This window comes from Argiope bruennichi, chromosome 9 (genome assembly GCF_947563725.1).
Source record: "Argiope bruennichi chromosome 9, qqArgBrue1.1, whole genome shotgun sequence".
Classification (NCBI taxonomy): domain Eukaryota; kingdom Metazoa; phylum Arthropoda; class Arachnida; order Araneae; family Araneidae; genus Argiope; species Argiope bruennichi.
The window spans coordinates 29,452,178-29,475,700 of NC_079159.1; the positions used below are offsets into that span (position 1 = coordinate 29,452,178).

The following is a 23,523-nucleotide window of genomic DNA, read 5'->3' on the forward strand; positions in this document are numbered from 1 at the left end:
TCACTTAATCATGTATAAAATTAAATTTTGATTCCGTTTCCGTGGCGCCATCTGGTAGTTACGTTGAGAAACAATAGAGGGTCACATCTCAACGTAAAAAGCAGGGAAAACGTGAATAAAATAAAATAATTCTGCTGTTTCTTTTTCTATAATGCTTTAATAAAAAGGTTTATTAAAACGGGTTTTTATTAAATATTTCGTGGAATAGCTAAAAAAATCTGTTCATAAAAATACAGAAAGAAAAGTTTATTTAAAAAAATTAAATTTTTTCCAGCATTTTTTTGCACTATTTCATAGTATTTATTTCTTTGATAAAATATGAGGAAATCAGCATAGACAGCTATAAAAATCAAAAAATGTATGTTGAGTATTGAAAAAGTACTATTTTTTCAAGAAAATTTGGTTTTGATTGATTTCTATACCTGAATGGCAATAATTCTGAGCTCCATTGAATATCGTAATTAGGAAGGAGACAATAGGGCATGTGCCCTGATCATTAATGTCATGGAATGCAAGTCTGATTTAATTGAGATAATTTCGAAGATAAAATCATTTCTCAGAATTATGGCTGGCTTTTGTTTCACTGTATGTAAATTCGATAGTTCAAACACGTTGCCAGGTAGACAGCTGATATTTTTAATGCAGCCATAACATCATAAAGGAAATTTCCGTTAAAACTTTAACGAAATTTCTCCGTTTTGTCAATTCCTGGGGATTCAATAACTCAGAAACGCAAGGAAAAAAAAACCCCACCTATATGAGTGAAATTCTACATTTAATTAGCTTCCATTTACTATCCTTCAAGAATTGACAGTCTGTCAATCAGCATATTCGCCTATCATTGAACGCAACATCCTGAAGCAACGGGAGTGGTCTTTCCGGACCATTGTTGCGCGTTCCCTAATAAAAGTGTTCATGTCCTTTCCTACTTCCGCATAAATACCTAGGGCAAGACTGTTGATACGTGCTCAGAATTTTATTTTCAGTGTCCCAAGCAAGATAATTTTTATTTCGTAGTGTAGTAAAACAAAATATAGGCGTCCTGGCATATGAGTAGCTCATCTTCCGCAGGATCTGGCTGTCCTGGGTTCGAGTCCCGGTTCGGACATGGTTCCTCTTCTTCTGTGTTCTATCTGTGAGGTGCATAAATGTGTCCCCCTGTAAAAAGGGGCTGTGCAAGCGAAGGTGACGCATGAAGTAACTAAATCGTACTCTTGGTCCTAGGTGGCGCTACTGAAAAAACAAGCCCCGCTCGCTCGGCTTAAATCGCTGACCGATAACTGTCAGCTGGCTTGTAAAATGCCATAAGTCACAACACATCAACAGTAAAACAAAATGGTACTTGCGTGTTATTAATAGCATGTCATTCATAGATAACAGATTAATGAATAAGCTATTAGAGTACGAACTTTGACGAGTAATAGCTGGAATGCGGTTAATATACAAGTACCAGAAAATCAAATGCATATTTTAAAAACTTTTTTATTAATTATTACGTTCATTTACGTTACGTTACATAATTATTACGCTCATTTTTACTGAGACAGCTGGGCAGAAATTTCCCGAGGATGGATCTCCTTCGAATTTGAGAGTAATCTACAAATTTGATATAAAAATCACATCTATCAAACTTTTATTGTCCAGCTTCTAGCTTGAAGCATTTTTGAGTTATCGTATTAAAGGCACACATAATTCCCAAAATGTGGTTTTTAGACTGAGGGAGTCTAAAACTTCACATCCAAATTTTTTATGAGTGCAATACTTTCTCTATGTATATGATAAAATAAAAACAGAGTTGTATGTATATGATAAAATAAATAAGAGCAAGCTAGACCAATGAAAATTTATATCTTGCCTTGCCACTTGAATTGCAGACTGTGGTCAATATTAAGATGCAATATAACGAAAACAAAATCCATATCCTGCTTGCTCCATTTACGTCAGAATATAAAGCGCTCTATTTTGTGTTAGTGCACAGAAGGCCAAAGAAATATCACTCCCCTTGTTTTGTTTTTTAAATTTAAATTATTATATTCTTGAATAATATATACATTAAACAAAATTGCTCTCAATGGACGTCACACTTTCTGAGATCATCCCTGATAACAATGTGTATTTGTTGCACAGTTCCCAGACATATTCAAAGACCTTTAAATTTAATTGGGTTTTTGTAATGCACAACCCTTTCACCTTTACAATGCCGAATTTATGTCTTAACGTAAATCCGGCTCTGGTTTTTATTCCCCACAGATGCTAAAAACATTCGGTCAAATGAATCAATTTCTTTCGAGTCATTACGCACTTCATGCAATATTCATAAGAAATGCACACACCTTCTGTCAAGATCTTTAAGTTAATGAATCTTTGAGAAATGTAGCAAGGTATTTATCATTTCATCACTCTTCAAGGTAAAACCACCTCGCTAGACTGCTTTGAAGCTCCAGCAGCAACAAATAAATAGATGATCCATTGCCTTGAACTGATTGTGAAGCATTGCAGCGGATGCTTCCGTTATCCGGAAATATTTATCGCGTGCACTTTCACTGAGTTTGACAGAAGGCCTACAGCTGGTCTATTACGAGCACGACGTTCAAACCCGCTAGACGGAAAATAGAGTGTCAGAGATTCATAACGGAGTAAGTATTGCTGAGATTTTTATTTATATTATTTCTATTCCAGTTTATGAAACTGTGGTAATAGATTTGGTAGTGTTCATATATCAATATACCATTAACATGAATTTTATGGCTAGCACAGTAGAAATTGGCTAAATTGGATGTTTTTCATTCGTATTCGCCGCTAATTCAATTTTTTTGTTGCTTATATTTCTTATTAAAAAAATTTGTGATTAATAGAAATCTGTAATGAAGTAAAACATTAATATGAAGCTAGTAAGTAGAGTAGAATTTGAAGGATTGGAATGTTTTTAATTCGAATTCATTGCTAATTAGAAATTTCCTTTTTGTTACTTCTTTTCTTCTTTTTAGCTTGGAACTTAGAGAATAGATAGAATTCTGCAATGAAGCAAACTATTAATGTGAATTAGATACCGAGTTCAGTAGAATTTGGCGAATTAGAAAGTTTTTACTTCAAATTCGCGGCTAATTCGAAATTTCTTTTTTGTTACTTGAATTTCTAATTAATAGAATTCGTGACTGAGAAAACTATTAATAAGAATTTATTCTTTGTCTCTTGAATTTAATGAAATGGTGTAATAAAACAAACCCTTAATATGTATTAGATTGGAAATAGAGTGGAATTTGACGAATTAGAATGTTTTCAATTCAAATTCGCCGCTAATTCCAAAATTTTTTTTTTTGTCATTTGAATTTCTTATTAATAGAATTCTGTGAGAGAGCAAGCTATTAATATGAATTAAATAGCAATTAGAGTAGAATTTGACGAATTTGGATGTTTTTAATTCAAATTCGTCTCTAATTCGAAATTTCTTTTTTGTTACTTGAATTTCTAATTAATAGAATTCGTGACTGAGAAAACTATTAATATGAATTTCTTCCTTGTAGCTTGAATTTAAGGAAATGATGTAATAAAAAGAACCATTAATATGTATTAGATTGCAAGTAGAGTGGAATTTGACGAATTAGAATGTTTTCAATTCAAATTCGCCGCTAATTCCAAAATTTTTTTTTTGTCATTTGAATTTCTTATTAATAGAATTCTGTGAGAGAGCAAGCTATTAATATGAATTAAATAGCAATTAGAGTAGAATTTGACGAATTTGGATGTTTTTAATTCGAATTCGTCTCCAATCCGAAATTCCTTCTTTATTATTTGAATTTATTATTAACAGAATTATGTAATAAACACATCATTAATAGTAATTAGATAGCAAGTAGAGTAAATTGACGAATGGGAATGATTGTAATTCGAATTTTTTGCTAATTCGAAATTTATTCTTCGTTACTTGAATTTCCTATTAATAGAATTATGTAATAAAGCTCACCATTAATAGAAATTAGATAGCAAGTAGAGTAGAGTGACGAATAGGAATGATTTTAGTTTGGATTCGTCGATAATTTGAAATTTCATTTTTGTCATTTGAATTTCTTATTAATAGAATTCTGTGACAAATCAAACTATTAATATAAATTTTATAGTATATGTAGCAGAATTTGAAGACTTGGAATGTTGAAATTCGAAATTTATTCTTTGTAATTTGAATTTCCTATTAATAGAATTCTAAAGTAATGCCTATAACTCGAATTTATCTTGGTTACATCAGAATCAAGAATGTTGATGTAACCAAGAAAAATTGTTACAAAAAATTGTTTAAATTTTTTATTAGTTAAATGTGCTTATGACGTGTTCCCTTAGTAAATGATATTTTTAAAATTTAATTTGTTCAAGAAATTCACTACTATACAAGGGATTTAATTAGAAATGCAATAGCAATTTCTCACTTTTTTAAATGTAAACAAATTTGATAATTTTAAGATTATTCTATAATGATCATATTATTTATTTTGATATTTTTACTGACTTTGAAACTTTTAATATGTATTTCTCTTTGTCTTATTAGTTAATAAGACTGAAAAATATGAATTTAAATATATCAATCTGCAATACTTGACTGCGCATACAAAATTAAAAATGCATATTCTACGAAACAAGAAGATCAAAAGAAGTTCCTATTTCAGAGTTAATGTCCAAAAAAAATCAATTTTTTATATTAATTTTAACATTGCCAAAAGCACATGGTCGAGCAGTTTGAACTAGCAATAAAACTTTCAAATTTCATAAAACTTTCAAATTTTATGAAATTTTCAAATTTTATCATGATAATAAAAACACTGTTAAAGAATTAAATTTTAAAAATTTAGTAAATATAAAGATAAATCACACCGAAATGTTATTTATATTGTACAACATATAATTTCTTTGAGTTTTTATACGATCTGAATTTTATTTTTGCAAGATATATTCTTGGTAAGTAAAGCTTGAAAACACTAAAAACCTGTCTAACTTCTAATTAATTTATATTTAAACTAACTTTTGGATTTGAAAAGGGATCTTCCTATTAACTTGAAGAGCATATGTGTTCTATTTCATCCAAATTAGACAAAAAGTGTATAAATAAATAAATAAATAAATACTTATCCTTACAAATGTAGATTATATTAAAATTACGTTACGTATCACCAAATTTCTACATTTAAATAATTTTAATTTTTAATTACTATAACACTATTTATTAAAGTTACTTATCGCTACTTTACTAATTAAAAAAATTTCAATAATAAAGAAATTATTTAAAAATTAAAATAATAAAATTTATTATTTTAATTTATAATTTAATTAATTAAATATATTATTATATTTTAAATTTATAGTTTAATTAATTACATTGTAAATTTAAAGATTATTAATTAAGAAATAAACTTCTACTGCTTTTTTTTATTTAAAAAATGTCAGTTTTATCTTAAATTCTTTTTTAGATTCTACTAGTCTGAATTTTTGGGGATTTCGAATTTTGAATGTGATTCCGTCAGTTTTCGAATAAACTAAATTCCTTTTTATATTAAAAAATGATATTTGTAGCCTGCAATTAATGACAGATTGCTTCATTATAAGAGGAACAAAAGCACATTTGCAAAATAATTGAAGTTATTAAAATGACACATGTGTATAAAACAAACATGATCACTTCTTAAGGATACATATGTAGCGATATTTCAAACTCTTTTCTTTTCTTTAAACAAATCTATCACAGAAGCATATAGCAAATATCATTACATATACTCATTAATTTCCTAAAGAAAAAAAAATCATAATGAAAGCCTGAAAAGAAAATGAATAGCAAATTCTTTCTTTTCATAATAATGACCCTTTTATTATAAATTTGCAGCGAATAATGCATATCCTGCATTTTATAAGCATTCAGGCACAAATAGAATAAAATCCACGTGTATTTGTATGACTAATATGGTGAAATATTGCTGTCAGATCATAAAAAGAGAAAATGTCAAATCACCATTTCTTTTGTTATCACGGTAAAATAAAAATACACCTTTAAATTATGGGTCAGCCGTGAATTCCGAGCTTTACAAAAGCTTTCGTGTTACTTTTCAAATACATAATTTGGGATTCCCTAGTGGCAACACTAAGAATCAACATTTCTTTTTTATTGCCATTCTGTGTAGCAGAAACTTCAAGTATGAATTACCTTGGTATGAAAGAAAAGGTTAAGGACAAAGCAGACAAAGTTATTTTTAACCTACTTCCTGTAACTTGATTACTTGTTTTTGAAAATGTATTTTAATCCGGGACAAGTAAATGTAAGCCTCACGTATAAGTTTCATCGAATATATTTTGATAATTTTTTCTAATATTTTTCTGTTTTCTTGCTTTAAATATTAGTTTGAATTGAGCACTGTACTTGTTTTTAATATGCTACAAAAAAAGCATATTTTTCCTTTGATTAATTTGTTGCCACGTGCATAAATTGCGCACAATATAACAAGAATTACACCATATTAAAAATTTATTATTTCATAGTGTACTGGGAAAATAATAAATTAAACGGCAATTCTTGATATAAAAATTAATTTTCTTAAGTATATAATTGAAACCCTAATTCTTTTCCAATTACACGATTATAAAGATTTTATATCTTTCTTAGTCAGTTTTCATATTTCTGGAAATTAAATTTTTTTTATCAATTAATTAAATAGCATAAAAAAGATGTTATATTAAGAAATTTAAAGAATGGATTAAGATACATGGAAAAGATAACATCATATGTCTATGCATTTAATGGTATTATTTTATATCAGCTAATAAACAGTTTGTATGCATTTTGTTATTTGTATAAATTATTACGAGCCATTTATTAATCAATTTATTTTTTTTAGCAATTATATTATAACGCAGCTAAAAATGTTATCTAAACAAAATATTATTCTATTTTGTGAAATATTATATTGTAATAAAATATTGCATTGCATGATACAATATGCATATGCTTATTACCTAATCTGCGCTATGATGTTCTACTTCGATTGTTTACATTTTGCGCAAAATCTTCAAAGTGGAAAAATGCGCTATATGCTTATTATACGGCTTTTGGTTGCAATAATGCACAGTAAATATAGAATCCACATACAAATAGTTTCAAATTTTAATCTGTCAATCTTTTGTTATTAAGAATGAATTCGAAATTTTTTTAGATGTTATGATAAAAGTGTTCATTCAGATAAAAAGATTTTTTTATTTATTGGTAGTTATATTTTTAATTAACTCATAAATTTTAAGTCCTATTTCGAATAATATTAACCAACGTATTAATATTCATATTTATTAACTAATTCGTAAAAAATAAAAAAATAATCTAAACAATTAAAAAGAATATATTATATTATAGTTAAATAAATATATTATAAATTCAAAAACTTTTAAATATCCTAATTTTCACTTGTTTATGTAATGCTAACAAATATGGATTATTATATTGTAAATATGAAAGGATATTAAATAGTCTTTTCAAAGTTTAAAAATTAATATAATGCAATGAAATAGACTAAAAAAAGGAACAATTATTCCATTTACAAAAGAAACCATCTTTAATTTGTAAAACAACAATGATTTTCTAATTTAGATTGATTTTTAATGTGTATTCTATTAATAGGAATTAATCCCTTTAGTATATTTAAAATACTTTTTATATTTATTTGGTATTTATACATACATAAGAGCTAACAGGGCTAGAGTTAATAAAACAATTTATGAAAGCTTTTGATCAAGAATACTTTTCTTTGAATAACAGGAATTAAAAGTTTAGATTAAGCCTAGAAATATTTAATGCTGGTATTTTTGATTATTTCATATTCAACTTATCAATTAAAATGATCGTCAATTTCATAATTCCATGAATAAGATAAATCGAAAAGCTTGGATATTTTTTGCTCTTGTTAGCTTTTTTGTGGCGAATTAATAATATGCATACCACTTCCAGAAATTTTGCTGTAATAGAAAAAAAAATACACCATTTTCATAATCATTTAAACTGTTTTCCTTTACCGGCTACATTACAGCAGAACAAAATGAACGATTTCAATTGAACATTAACTGAAGAATTATAAAAGCAAATGGGGTACTCATTTGATTGCTAATTACTGTTGAAATCCGCAAAGAGAGTATATGCATTAAGTTCTTAAAAGGAACTTTTGAGTCTAAAATAGAATAATTCTTTTTTTCGTAGTTATTTGATTCTCATTTCAAACGGATTAGGCTATTGTAGATTTACAGGAATATTGCTGCATTTTTCAAATAATTAAAATGAATTTGAAATTTATTTAGGAAAGCGTTTGCTCTTTTTAATTTTATGACTAAGCTATAAATTCATTACCGCAAATAAAGCCATAGACATACCATTCAAACATGAGTTGAAGGGAAAAACCTAATTTCATATTTGTTTCATCATATGAAAACACATAAAAATCAATTAAAAGTTTCCGGGTATCAAAACATCTGGTGATTTGTGAAATTTATTTATAGTAATGACGGATAATTATAATGAAAAATCTTTTAAGGTAAATAAAAAGAATGCCCATTAAATGCAACTGAGCGCAAAAATGCTAGATAAATAAATATTAAAAATGGAATTGAACTAATTAAGGATTTAATAAAAGAACTGAAACGCTTTGCCAAGAGAACAAACATTATAATAGGATGAATTAAGAATGAAATGGACAGAAATTTAAGTTGCGTGTTTGTGCAAATATTTATAAATTACATTATGCAATGCATTTTAGAAAAAGAAAACCTAACTTTGATCTCTCCGAAACTTCCACGCATATGCTCCAATAAGTGTGCTATCTTTACTTTAGCAGCCTTTGGAACTTGAGTAAAGCCATGAGAATATTCAGAATTGCATGCTTTGTGCCCCCCTAGTTATCCTAAGTGTTTTGCAGTATAGTAAAGAAATTGGAGGATGTATTTTGGACATTTTTTTATCGATTTATTGAAATTAAAATTTGCTACAAATCTATAAATTTCTGCAATAAGATCACATACCATATTTCATTTGATTAGCTTATTGCATTTTATCGCATTTCCATACATGAAAATGTACTGATTGGCAAATGATCAGTCCTTTCACGGATATGAAACAAAATTTTGTACGGATCTGTATTTTAGATGCTAAAACTAAGCTCTGAATTTTATTTATCTAGTTATGTACATTTTGTAGTACTCATATTCTATTGATCTCAGACATAAATACTTCCTAGAAATGGATTTCGTTAAAAATTTGAAAGAAGTTTACAAATTGACCATGTACCAAATTTCGTACAAATTTACATGTAAGGACACATGCCACATTTCATTTATCTACCTCAAAGTATTTTTGAGTTTTCACGTAAACAAATAGACACACTTTCAAAAAAATTGTACTTTTCAGATTCAGGGAGATCTGAAATGTATCGGTATTTTTTCTTTGTATATTTCGTATATGAGAGTGTAAAAACAAGGGAGCTTTTTTAAATGAAATTAAAAAGGAGAAAATGTAATGTATTCCTTTATTTCTCTAAGATTATTAACATTTGGAAACAACTTTATTAGAAACTTGGAAATATTTTTACCAAGCATTTTACAAGAGGAAGAAAATATTATATGGAAAAATGCACCAAAAATTTTAATAATTACTAAAATTTACAAAGCTGAACGAAATGACCCTCACCCCTTTCTCATAACATTTGTTTAAATACTCTCTAAATGAAATGCTGCAAATAGAATATATCTTATTCAATCTGAAAATTCAGTTATTTAAAAAATTAAGAGATAAATTCCTGTCTGTCATGTGCATATTACTCACAAGAAAAACCTGTAGTATACTTCAGTATCATAAACCGTCACAACAGACTGCTTGATCTTTTCAACCACCAAGCAATGCAATTGTTATCTGATACTAGAGATAAAATGTTGATAAAAGTGTGTTAAAGTGGAAGATAAAGATATCGAAGTTTCATTCTCCCACAGCTGTTCTGTCGAGTGAGTTTCCCTTTTGAAAGATATATAAAATGGAAAACACAATTGTAGCATTCTTTCAGTTTGGATTCGTAAAGGTAAGAAGTAGTTTCTTCGCGTGCTCTTTTAAAACGCACTTTTTAATATCATTTCACTTTAAATTTTTAAATATTATGGTACATTTTGTCAATTATGTTGTCTTTGTTGCTTAATGTTTATCGAGAACAATTTTAATGCAAAATAATTTTGAGTCGTTTATTTACAAACAAATTGATAGCGATTTCATTTGCATTATGCTGTATTATAGCTGTGCAGCATATTTTTTGGTTTTCATTCGAATTTTGACCATATAATTTGTTTATAGTCTTAGAAAAAGATTTTGATTCAATATCATGATCCTCCAGATGGTTTTTTAAAAATGGTTTACATATCCTAAATCTGGATTTTTCTTTAAAAATCGTGATTTAAATCCTGTTCCTGATCCTTCTTGCGTTCTAAATCATATAATTGATTTTGTTTCGTGTTTTTAAAGAAGTAGTTTTACAGTCACCTTTTGATGAACTACAGTTTTGAAATTTTATACAATTTTATATGCTTGATAAAAATGCTATTATCGAAAATAGATAGTAGTTAATATTTTCCTGAACTTTATTATTATTTAGTAAATAAATGAAACTAAATTTTGGATCTTTACTAGTAAATCCACCTGGTTGCGAGTTTAAGAAAAATTGATTTTAAAATTGAAAGACAAAAAATATTTTTTAAAATATTTATTCATTAGTATGCAAATACAGTTTTAATTGAACGAGTTTTTTTATATTATATTTATATTTGATTCTTCTAGAACTTAATTATCACTTAGTGTATTACAATTTCTAATAATAAAATTATTATTAAAATAAATATAGTAATTTTTTTCATTCTTCTTTCTCAGCTATACATATTTCCTTAATAATTTTAAAGTTATGTTTATTAATGTATTTTTTATGAGAAATGAGAAAAGCCCAGTGGATTCGTTTTATACGATTCAAATCACTGTCTATTATTTTATTTAAATTCATCGAGAAAGTTTACTGACTTTGCCATTATTTTTTAGCTAGTATCTTACCTTGAAAATATTTTCTATAAAATAAAACCTTCAAAATATTCATGGAATTTCCTTCATTTTCTTAATGCTGCTTTTTTAAAATCCGTTTTTTAATGGATTGCAAATTTTTACATTTTTGTTTAATTATTAAAAATCATGTCTATTTCATCTCCAAAAAACTGATTCCGTGATTTTTTACAGCATTCTTGCATATCAAAATATAAATATTTTTCTTTTGGATAAAAAAAATAGTAATTTTATATTCATTGTTTATATATTGTTATTATTCATAAGACATTAATGTTATTTCAAACAAGTGATTGCCTATATATTCGGTTAAACATACAAAATATCAAACATTTTAAATGAAAATTATTTTTTTTTGTTTAATTATCAAAAATCATATCGATTTTTATCTCCAAATAGACTGATTCCTTAGTTTATACAGCTTTCTTGAATATCAGATTAGAATTATTTCTCTTCAGGATAAACAAAATGTAATTTTATATTCATCGTTTATTTACATAAGACATTATGTAATTAAAGAAAGCATTGCAATAGCAAACGATAAATAAAACTCGAAAAAGTAATAATTTCAAAAATAATACTATTTCTGACAAATGATTGCCTTATATTCCATTAAAAATGCTAAAATGATTAAAAATTTAAAAAAATTAATTATTAAATATTTTTTTTGTTATTAAAAATTATGTCTATTTTATCTCCAAATAAACTGTTTCCTTGGTTTATACAGCGTTTTTGTATATCAGATTAGAAATACTTCTCTTCAGGATAAATAAAATGTAATTTTATATTCATCGTTTATTTACATAAGACATTATGTAACTAAAGAAATCATTGCAATAGCAAACGATAATTAAAATTCGAATAAATAATAATTTAAAAAAATAATGTTACTTCTAACAAGCGATTACCTCTATATTCCAGTGAAAACGCTAAAAAGTCTTCAAATAATATAATAACAGCTTGGCACAAAAAATACGATAGCTGAAAATACTTGGGTTATTTATATTTTAAAATTTATTGTTGAATTGAAATGTCCGTTTTTTTTATTCTCTTAGCAACTGAAATAAGTAATTTGAATAAAGTAAAGGAACAATACCTGAAATATTACAAAAATCACCAAAAAGATTAATTTTTTTAAACTTAAAGTCAGAAAAATTAATAATAATCTGTTTAAATTAGTTCATCAAAAAATTAGAATCAAACCAATTTTTTAAGGAATTACGCAGGTAAAATTCGTTTAATACTCGAATGATCCGATATCCTTATCGTTGAGAAAAAAATTATTTCTAGAAATGTGTCTATGAATTTTAAATGTGATAACCAAATGATAAGCAGTATTATCTTAACAAACGGTATAAATTTCAAGGTTTAAAATTTTCAATACCTAAAATTTTTTATGATTTATTTTTTGCACAATTGAATGTACTTCTCCAAAAGTCCACGTCTTCGTATTTCAATTGTTAAGATATTTTTATTATGTTTTACATTATTTTATAACCAAATAGATTCTTGCTAACGTTGTAAATTGTTGATATTATTTTGGTGAATGTTGAGAAATCTCCTGGATTGAATATTCCAGCCACTAATATGTTTTAACGACTGGTTGTAGATAGTCCAAATTCTTCAGTTCCTAGTTATGTCTGAAACATCAGTTATAATTTTGCTGAAAATATTGCATTGTAAATTCAGTTTTCTTAATATATCTAGAATGCCATTTAGATTTAAAAATAATACATTGTTGATTTTGTCTGCTGAAGCGGTAAAGTTAGAAAAACTAAATTAAATGACAAGAAAAGATAAAGTAAGTGATTCGTTCAAAATTGCTTTGTGCTTTTCTATTAACAATTCTTTTCTAGCAAGAGTCGTGTTAGGGGGGAGGAGGGGGGCATCAAGACATATGTTTACATTTAATTTTTTTTAAAAATTCCTATTATCCTAAATGAAAAGAATTGAAACAATAGAATGAAAATTCAGAATAATTTGAATTTTTCAGCCTTAATGAATTTTTGATGGTATAAAGCAAAAATAGTATTGTTCTATTTAATATTAAACATTTTTTTAAATTTTCATTCTTATTTGATTTAAATCATAAAATCAAATAAATGAATTGATGTTTTAAATTGGTGCCTGAATGGGGACCCCCAAATCAAAACATGCTATTTCTTCCGAGTATCAGTTGATTGGCGTAAATTAATGAAATTCAAAACTCTGTTGATTTTGGTCTCTAAAAAGGATAAATATTTTGTTTGAAAATGTTTGTCTCAGAGATATTATTTTAATTATGGCTAAAGAAATTGAGGATCTATATAAAAATTTCGATTTCATATTTTATTTCAGAAATAAATTTATTATCTCAATTAAAATTAATTCAAATAAGATAAAATATAATTCTTTGTCTCATTTTAAGATTTTGTCAACTGGAAATAAAGTCTCAATTTTAAAGGTTAACAAATTAGCTACAGGGTTGCGATGAGAAAAAATACCTATAATTTGCTATCATATGTAACGGATCTAGTAATTATAATTTCATGCTCTTATATGCTAAAGCTGTTTCCTATGTATTTTAGAGATGAAAAAGGTCGTATTATAAAGCTCAAAGGAAGTTAATATCATGCAAGATTCTGTTACCATTTAATTAGTTTTTTTTTTTAATTTTAGATCTTCAAAGTAATATGCCATATCTTGTGCATAGTTAAAATTTATTGACCAAAATATTTTAATTGAATACAAGAATCATTATCGATATCTAATAAATTTAACAAACTTTAATGCAAGTTAAATGATTATCAAGGTTTCTGTGATAGAACAAGATCGGTAACATATGATGTTAATACGGGCCAAAGCCGAGGCACGAAGTGATGATACAGTGCGTTTGTTTTTCTCATAAGTTTTGCAAAATAATGAATAATAATAGAAATAAATTTTAAGATTGTAAAGATTAGGAATATGATATTTATCGAAATTTTAATAGAAAATGTCATTTATAATAAATTCGACATTTAACGACATTGTTTTTGCATTTAGTTTAACAAAGGGATAAAGTCGAAGGCATTAGAGAAGATCTGAGATTATATTTCGTTATACGCAATTGGGAAATCTAAAAGAATTGTTTTCCTCGAATGCATAGTAATAAAGTTAGAATTTTAAATTATGGTTGAAAAGGGTTAAAAAAAATCAACTTAAGCGTTCGCCCTTCGAAAGTTTCACAAGATTTCACAAAACGCCAGATTTTTGTGTTTTAACTTTGCTGAATTGTCAATGAATTTTTGTACTGTTTCCGTTGACTGATTTCATCTCAAATTTGGCAACAGCCGACAAATTTGGTGGAAAAATAACATATTATAATTCAGAGATTCAATTCATTGTGATTTAAATGATCTCGTTCACTTGAATAGATATGCAAACAAATAAAAAATATGGATATGAATTGGTTTCAAAATATGATATACATACACACTATTTTGATGATGACACAGTACGCTAAATTTCATCCATCTAACTCTTAGCCTTTTTATGTTACGTTATTTAAAGGACCATTGTCTGACTCGTAAATTTTTCTTTGATGTTTTCATCTGAAATTCGATAAAAGCTTATAATTTCGATGCAAATGTATATCATATTTCATATATATATTTCATTTCCTATTTCTCTGCATATTGAACATCTGTTTTTCACACAGATGAAATTACAGTAAAAGTTCTTATTAGGAACTTATTAATCTTAAAGTATGAAATAAATTCATCAGAATTTTGAAGTCAGTTCTTATAACGATTACAAATTTTTCCCTTTATATTGCATGCCAGAAAGTAAAAAAAGTAATAATTATCAATTTGCCAAAGCTAAAAATAATTGATATTTAGTTTCAATTTGTTTATTTTGTTTATACAAGTGTCCTTAAATATAAGGTTATGCAAGTATGAGTCAATTTCTAATTTCCTTTCTCTCTCTGTTCTTAATCATCAACCTCTCTTACTTCGCAATAAAGAAAACAAACATGCATTCACATTTTTGTAGTCATTAATTATTCATTGAAAGCAAATACGAATTTTCGCAATCCTTTCAACATTGCTTCCTGATTATAGCCAGCTTTATAAAAGGAGAAGCGCAGACTTAACATTCCCCCATGAAAACATTAATTGAAAGTCTGTGACATCAAAATAGCAGCACCTGTTAGAACATTTCTTTTAGAGAAGAAGAATTATATACAGTCTGTAATATTTTGGAAAATTGGCTTACTTGTGTTAATCTGGAATTCGAGGATATTAATTATCAGTACCTACTCATTCACACAAATATGATTTTGTTTTCATCAATTTTTATTTCATTAGGAAGTTCTAGACACTTTGATGTGTTATAATAGATCGCATTCCAATCACCAAATCCCATTTACTGAAGAAATCTCAAAAATTTTAGTTCATCATTCATTCTCTATGACTGTCTGTTCGTTCTGTGTCCCCCATATCTATCTACTATACTGATTTTTCCAATTTCTATTCTCTATGAAAACTTATGATCTCTAGAATGTTAGTAATGATAATCTTCCCTTCAGTATTCATTTTAAGTGATATTGCAAAAGGAAACTTTGACAGAGGTCCCAACTTCAACAACTAGAGCGATTTCGGCAAAGTTATTCATCAAATTATTTTGGCACATAGCAAGCATACTTTAATAAGAATGTTTTATGTTTATTGAGGAAAATATAATTTAAAATAAACTTTATTTTTTTATTTTAGAGTATGCGAAGTATACAGAGAAGAAACAATAAATTCACCAAAAAAAATTGAAACAAGATTTTCCCAAACTTTTACGTTTCAAAACTCCCTGAGTCTGTAAAACACATTTTTAGTATTATGATTGTTTATCTTTGAATAAGATAACTCTAAAACGACCTGAGCTAGACGGATGAAATTTGTTACATAAACTATACACGAAATCTGTAAATTTCCGACAAATTATGAATCCGTTTGGGGGAATTCCGCTTGTCTGCTTGTCGGAGTACAAGTGCACATGATAATTACAAAATATAAAGAGATTGGTACATTTAATTCCTAAAATTTAAATCTATATAAATTTGGAACCAAATCCGTCAAGAGATTAACCGTCTGCCGATCTCTACTTTTACATGCATGTAAATGCAATTGAAAAAAAATATGTCAAAAATGTATATTCTATTTACTGATACCTGTATTTAACCGAATGTACTTGATTAATCAATTAAAAAAAGTCGCCGAAAATCCACCGCCAGATATTAAAAACATTCAATTTACGCCAAAGATCGATATTTCTAAACATTTGTACGCCAAAGTCATGCCATTAATACATAAGTACTGGTTTTCTTTATTATATTACAAAGCACATAACTCTCATACTCTCTGTGGGGCTCTGAAAAAATGAAAATCCTCGCACTCGTGGCATTCACGGCATTACTCAAAGTCCACTGTTTTTTTTTGGGGGGGGGGAAGGAGAGATAAATGTTAGAGTGTGTGCGAGAAAATCCTGGAGAGATCACACCTGTTAGTTGTGATAAGTTATAGTTCATCAAAGTTGGTTAATAAAACTAAGCTACTGTTAATATAGTAGTAGTTGATCGCTGATGGCGGTTGTTTAATGTTCATTGCCAAATGAGCCTTTGAAAGATTTTCTAATGTGATGTTTTAAAGCACAATGTTTTAAAAAAAGTATAATAAAAAGGGAGAGTGCTAAGCTTAAAAGAAAATAGTATAAAAACAAAGATAACCCAAATGTCTTTTAGAAGCTTCCGTAACCAACTATGTTAAACACATGGAACTGAAAAGAAAGAGGTAACTTGATAGATGTGTTAGATAGGTTTATTTGATACACGATATCTTGAGATATAATTAAAGCCATATTCAGTTTTATGGCTTTAATTATATCTGAACATGGATTTCTCTATATGGTAGATTTTAAAATAATATGAAGAATATGGTAAATATGGTTGTCGATTTCAAACTCAAAGTAAATGCCCACTAATATTTGTGTTGGCATATAAAAAGTTGGAATTTGCTTCTGAGTGTTCCAATTTTCTCGTTTCTTCTTTTGCAGAGCGTCTCTCACCATGGCTTGTGTTAGTGTGTTCAGCGTTTTACTTGCCTTCTGTGTAGCATTGGCATCAGCAGGAACGAGTTGCACTCAGCAAGAAATGGCAAAAGAAAACCTCCAAAAGCTTGCCTTGGCGAACAATGAGCTCGCTTTCAACCTTCATCGGAAACTTGCCTCTGGTTCTTCAGAAAATGTGTTTTTCTCCCCCTTCAGTATCTCCACAGCGTTCGCCATGCTCTTCTATGGAGCAAGTGGGGACACAGCTCAGGTAAGGCAACTGGAAACGTTCATTTCAATTTAGTTGATTTTAGTGGATTAATTTTATTAAAACTAAATGAGGGTTTTCAGAACAGACTTACTTATTTATATTATGAATTCTTCTAATCTGTAGTCATTAACAATGTCTTTAAATTTCTAAGTTTTGTTGATATTATATATAATAAATTTATATGTATATATTTTTTTGTCAGAAATGATGTTGATTAACGTTGGCCCTTCAAAGTCTGATTAAACAGGCAGTGGTTTATGATTTCAGTGGTAGTTTTCTACACTTACCTTTCTCTTACAGTACCATTCTTGTGATGGCATAATAGTAACTCATGATTCGATATACTTAATAATTTAGAGAGCTTCTATATGTAGAGCCTAATTAGGAAAAGCTCTTTAATCCTTTAAAAATGCTTAAAGAGCTACTATTTGCCACATAACAAATACAGAAAACTTCGATGAGTATAATTGGCTGATTGGATGGTAGGCGAACGAACAATCAGCAATAGATGGATGGATAGATGTGAGTTTTAATGGTGCAAGAGCAAACCTTTGCTAAACTGCGTCAGACGTATAGTAAAAATATTACAAATTGTGGTTAAGAAACAACGTTAAAAATAATTGTACCAAAGGATATAAAAAAAATTACATTGAAAAACTGAATCCCACAGGATAAAATATTGAAAAATATTTTGAGAAAAGACGAACCAGGAAATTCCCTGTCTAATATCCGAACTGCTCCCGGCTTCTGTGTATTGGGGAATTGATCAATATCGATTTGGATAAAATAATCACAAATTTGACTTCTGGGATCCGCTCAAATGCACATGGATTAAACTGAATGAGCGGACCAACACGACAGCAACACTAGCAGGAACTGCGATTGAGTCATAAGGACTATCACCGGCCACTGTACAACCCTTCCCTAAGGAAGTTAGTTCAGCCAACCCCCCACCTTTTTCTTTACCAAACATCCATACAGGAAGCTTATTATCCTCAATTTTTGAGGTGATCTAAAGTGGGAGATTTGAATAAAACAATCCATATTTCATTTAAGAATGTTACCTCATACCATTTACTGAGAGTCTGCGCATGTGATTTCTGTATGGCCAGTTAACGACCCGTTCAAATCGAGAAGTATATGCGGTGTAATTGTAACTGAAGTGTTTAAAAAGGGCTAAATTGTGTCAGAGTTATCTTTATTAATCTTTATAAAGATCAATTTTTACTTTATCATATAATTAGTATAGAAAAATTATAGTAATCGTCAAAAAATTCAAACTCGAGATTTTGACAAATCTCCACGTTTTAGACCTTTCTAAGTTCGAAAAACACATTGTTGGAAAATGTCCATCTGTCTGTCTGTTTGTGGTAAAGATAACTCAAAAACGCTTTGCGCTAGAAGGGTGAAATTTGGTATAAGGTGTTTACAAAAAAAAAAAAAAAATCATATTTTTTTTCAAATTTTGAGTAAAATCTGTTCTCGGGAAGTTCGTCTGTCCGGCAGTTCGAATATAAGTTAACACAATAACCAGAAAACAAAGGGAGCTGGATAGATAAGATTCGGTTCACAGATTTAGCATTTATAGTATAGACACATGTCAAATTTTGAGCTAAGTCTAATAATGGGTTGATTGTCTGTGGGACTATACTTTCAGAAATGTATAAATGCGAAAATTCAAAAAACGCAGTGACTTAAATATATCAAATTTGGTATGAAATTTTGTGACTGCAAGTGCAGTTTTGTTTCAATCGGTTGAGAAAAATATGTCTAAGTTCGATTTTTGGATTTTTTTTTATTAACACATGCCAAGGATTAATCGCCAAATAACTCGCCAACGATGACACGATATATTCAGTAAAATTGCTAAATTCACGTTAAAAATTAATATTTCATAACTTTTGTAGGCCAATCCCAAGTAAGGCATCCTCTGGCATGATAATTTTTTAGAGAATATGCGAGAAAATTTATGGGAGACCACTTCCGCTGTTTATTTCACAACTTTAATAAATTCTAATATCAGAATCATACCTTTCTTAAAATTATATTTCATTCTCTAATATTTGATTTTCTAACTGTAGATATTGCATTTTAACTACATCTATTGATTCTTTATAGGAATTAAGAGAGACTTTGGGCTATGAGAAAGCAGATATACTGAGCGATGTAGTCCACGACTCTTTCAACCGTTTTCTGACCGAAGTTTTAAGCAGTGGAGATTCTTCAGATGGATATGTTCTGAACGCCGCCAATGCAGTTCTTTTCGATAAACGCTTAGAACTGCTGGAGGAATACAAAAGCGACGTTGAAGAACTTTACAAAGCAGCTGTACGTGACGTAGATTTCATGACCGAAGCTCCCAAAGTTGTAAAAGATATCAACGCCTGGGTCAGAGAAAAGACGAATGGCAAGATTGAGAAGCTTTTTGATGAGTTGAGTCCCTCCACAGTTTTGGTTCTTCTGAATGCCGTTTATTTCAAGGGAACTTGGAAAACTCAGTTTGAAAAGTCACACACAAGAGATCAATTATTTTATAACAACGGACTGCAGTCAGCAGGAAAGTAAGGAAGATTATTTTTTACACGATTTTATTTTATTTTATCTGTTTTTGGGGGTTCTTTTTTTTTGGTAAAGTAATTTTGCAATTGAATTTTCATTTGTTTTCAAATATGTTAAAGTTTGAAATTTATAACAGTTGTGTTTTTCAGACAACATTACAATATTTTAATCTTTACAGTATTTTATTTTCAGCTATCTTCTTTCGGTGTTTTGGGATTTCTAGGCCCCAAATTCAAAAATATCTAAATGTAAGAGAAAATTTACTCTAAGCTGTCTTTCCGGGACCTTCTAAATCAAAAGAATTGAAGTATTCCTACATGACATCAAAATGAAGTTTCGAAGCTTAATCCACAAAACTTCGAAATCATTAATACAATAATAGATGATCATTCTCTATATTATCATCTTTTTTCTTTTCTGGAAGAGAACACAAGCACAGATAATTATTTACAAAGATTATTTACATATTTTCACGTGCCCGAATTCTAATGCATGTCATACACCCATCTTTCGTTCCATTCTTACTTTTAACACTCCATTCTTACTCTTAATACTCTTAACAAAACTTGAACTTACTTCATTTTCTGCGGGATCGTGAGATTTTTTTCCTGACGTCATCAAAGCGCGCGTGCGCATAAGAGTTACACCATATTAAGTTTAAGTCAGGAATTCCAACACGGTGAATGAAATATCTTCTTTTATGACTGTTACCATATTAGTGGCAGTAATTTGAATTTGACAACTTTGATGTATTGCAACTTTCCACAGAAAAAGAAAGAACCATTTTAAATTGTATAAGTGAATCAACATAGAACAATTTCAAAGGAACGTGATTCATCGACAAATCAGTCTAAATTTCGAAGCCCATTAGTTTTACAATACTTATCGAAAATGTGGCTGTGGGTGGGGATGGAGTAAGGCAATTGAATTTTTATAAGGAATCTAGAAATTATAAACTGTGAAATGAAATTAAAAAAAATGATGAAGTCAGTGCTATGGCTGAATCTGGGGACTCTGTCAAGGCATTTTATCAAAAAGAAAGTAGGATAAGTTGAGGTTTCTCTCGAAAATAGAAGAGAGATACGATATTGATGGGAACAAATGACCCTTGTGATGCAGAAGTGATGACCTTTGATAATAAGACAAAAATTGAAAAGATCGAATTACCATTTGGGACTGATTCTTTGGATTTGCCAATTATTTTAAATACATTGATTATTCAATATCTATTTGGTACGATACTAAAAGAGCTATATGGTAATGAGTTTTAGAAACCCTTATTACAAGATTCCATAAAAATTATAATAATGAATTTTGAAATATATTATAAATCAATTATCTAAAAATAAAAATAAAAATTTCAAAAGCATCAGGCGCTACAAAATATTATCATTGATTTACAAAACAACAAACATAGAAAAAAGCGGCATAGGGAAAATATATCCATGAAAAATTTTACTTAGAAATTAAAATAACCGATTCGATTGACAAGGAAATGTATTAGGAGAACACGCTATTGAAAACCTTTTATATCTTAGAGCTTTACATCTATTACACTTGCATATATTTCTATATAATAATTTATGTTATTATACTTTTATTTTTATATATGATTAAACATTTATTTTTATACATTTATGCAAACCATGCTTATGATTTTAATAAAAATTATCATTAATACAATAAATAATATTTTGCTTCTTTATACAGAACCCTTAAACATTGTTTACAAAATTCGTGAAAGAAGAATAAAAAAATACAAGAATGAAATGTTTTGACGATATTATATATTTGAAGATATAGTGCAGTAATTTCATGTACTAACATTAAACAAAATGATTTAAACTTAAATTATAGGATTTGAAAATAATTATAATATTCGATTTTCAACTTTTCTAATACTTAATGAGTTTACTTTAAGAAACTGAAGACATCAACATTTTAATTTCATTTTTGTTTACAAATGAAAAGTTATTCGCAAGACTTTGCATCTACATGAAACAGTCAAACATTTGGTAACAAGCATATATACAAATTTTCCCACACTGTCTTATCAACAAAATAAGTGATAAATTTTGTTCTTTAGAAAATATAAAAGATCAAAGCGATATAGTTTTAATTTGCCGCATAATCATATCGGAAGATATTGAATTTCCCTGAAACTGGCAGCAATCCACTAAATGGTCTTTATATTATTGGCAGATTTTGGCAACACATTCTATTCATCAAAATGATTGAAGAATTTATCAATATAGAGAATACTAAAAGTCGAATTGATCCAATTTTCATATGTGGCTGGATCATACGAATATTTCACAATGACTCTAAGTAACATAAAAACCACCAACCATTTCACAAGATTGTATGTTCGAGTTACATCATATTACACTTGCTTCAAGTTCCCTATTACATATAAACTAACAAAAATTTTAATCTTCTAATAATTACTTTTTAATATTAATACTACTTAAACAGTTTCAGTCATTGGTTCAAATATAATGTTAATCTTTTCAGGAAAGTTCCACTCATGCACTTGACAGCTCAATTCCCCTATACTTCCGTTGACAACTTCCAAGTTCTGGAATTGCCCTACAAGGGAGAGAATGTCAGCATGCTAATCCTACTGCCAAATCAACGGGATGGACTCCAAGCCCTCGAACAGAATCTCACCCCGGAAAAACTGGCCGATGTCCAGCAAAAGTTGTACAAAACCAAGGTTGAAGTCTCCTTGCCAAAATTCAAGCTGCAATTCGAGAAGGAGCTCTCACCAGAGATGAAGGCCCTCGGTGCTAACCAGATCTTCAATGCTGGTTCAGCTGACTTCTCCGGAATGACTTCTTGCAAGAATGTATTCGTCAGTCAGATCTTGCACAAAGCCGTCATCGAAGTGAATGAAGAAGGAAGTGAAGCTGCTGCTGTCACAGGAATTGTCGCCAACAGAATGAGGCCGATTGTAGATATGACTCCAGTATTCAAGGCAGACCATCCTTTCCTTTTCGCCATTGTGGAGAAAAGCAGTAACATGATTTTGTTTTTGGGCCGTGTAAGCAATTTGTAAAAAAAACCATAAATAAATTCATTGAATTTGCTTAATTTTTTTGTGGTTTATTTGCTATGAATTTAGAGAAAATTATTTTATGAATTAAAAGAGCATCAAGAATTCGAGATATTTAAATTTAAACTATAGAATTAAGAATTCAGGTTGCTGAAAGAATACTGGCAGCTGGAAGGTAAATGTAGATTCCTTTACATCTAAGTTACTATCTGGCGACATAAATTGTTAATGTTAGAAACAGTCAAAATTAATTTTGACAATAACTTTTCAGTCACTAACTTCTAAGACGTTGCAATTATCGCAAAATTTTAAATACAAAAGTTGGTTTTCTTGATGAAGTGCTAATTTGGGACATTGGATTTATTTTTCTTTTAATATTGGGAAAGTTATAGCGAAATTAAAATTCCCATACCCCCACTATTGCAATAGATAGTTTTCCTATAGGAATCTACCTAAAATTACAAATAAAATATTTTATATTCA

At 28.6% G+C, this 23,523-nt stretch overlaps 1 protein-coding gene across 2 annotated transcripts; it reads left to right on the forward strand.

The window, feature by feature from the left end:
• The first annotated feature begins 2,493 nt into the window (after positions 1–2,493).
• LOC129984731 (intracellular coagulation inhibitor 2-like) lies at positions 2,494–23,078 on the forward strand. 2 transcript variants are annotated; one of them, XM_056094679.1, is made up of 4 exons: positions 2,494–2,636; positions 17,162–17,426; positions 19,545–19,987; positions 22,500–23,078. In XM_056094679.1, exons 2-4 carry the CDS (start codon positions 17,175–17,177, stop codon positions 23,041–23,043), a joined length of 1,239 nt encoding a protein of 412 aa, XP_055950654.1. In that variant the 5' UTR covers positions 2,494–2,636; positions 17,162–17,174; the 3' UTR covers positions 23,044–23,078. The 2 variants fall into 2 exon arrangements, with proteins under 2 accessions (XP_055950654.1, XP_055950653.1); XM_056094678.1 differs by lacking the exon at positions 2,494–2,636 and adding an exon at positions 9,938–10,082.
• The last annotated feature ends 445 nt before the right edge of the window (positions 23,079–23,523 follow it).

Bases quoted from the DNA above. Each gene is read 5' to 3' on its own strand.
- LOC129984731 (XM_056094679.1), top strand. From the start codon at position 17,175: ATGGCTTGTGTTAGTGTGTTCAGCGTTTTACTTGCCTTCTGTGTAGCA. The intron at 17,427-19,544 runs GTAAGGCAACTG...GATTCTTTATAG, and splicing joins CAAGTGGGGACACAGCTCAG to GAATTAAGAGAGACTTTGGG. The intron at 19,988-22,499 runs GTAAGGAAGATT...TAATCTTTTCAG, and splicing joins GGACTGCAGTCAGCAGGAAA to GAAAGTTCCACTCATGCACT.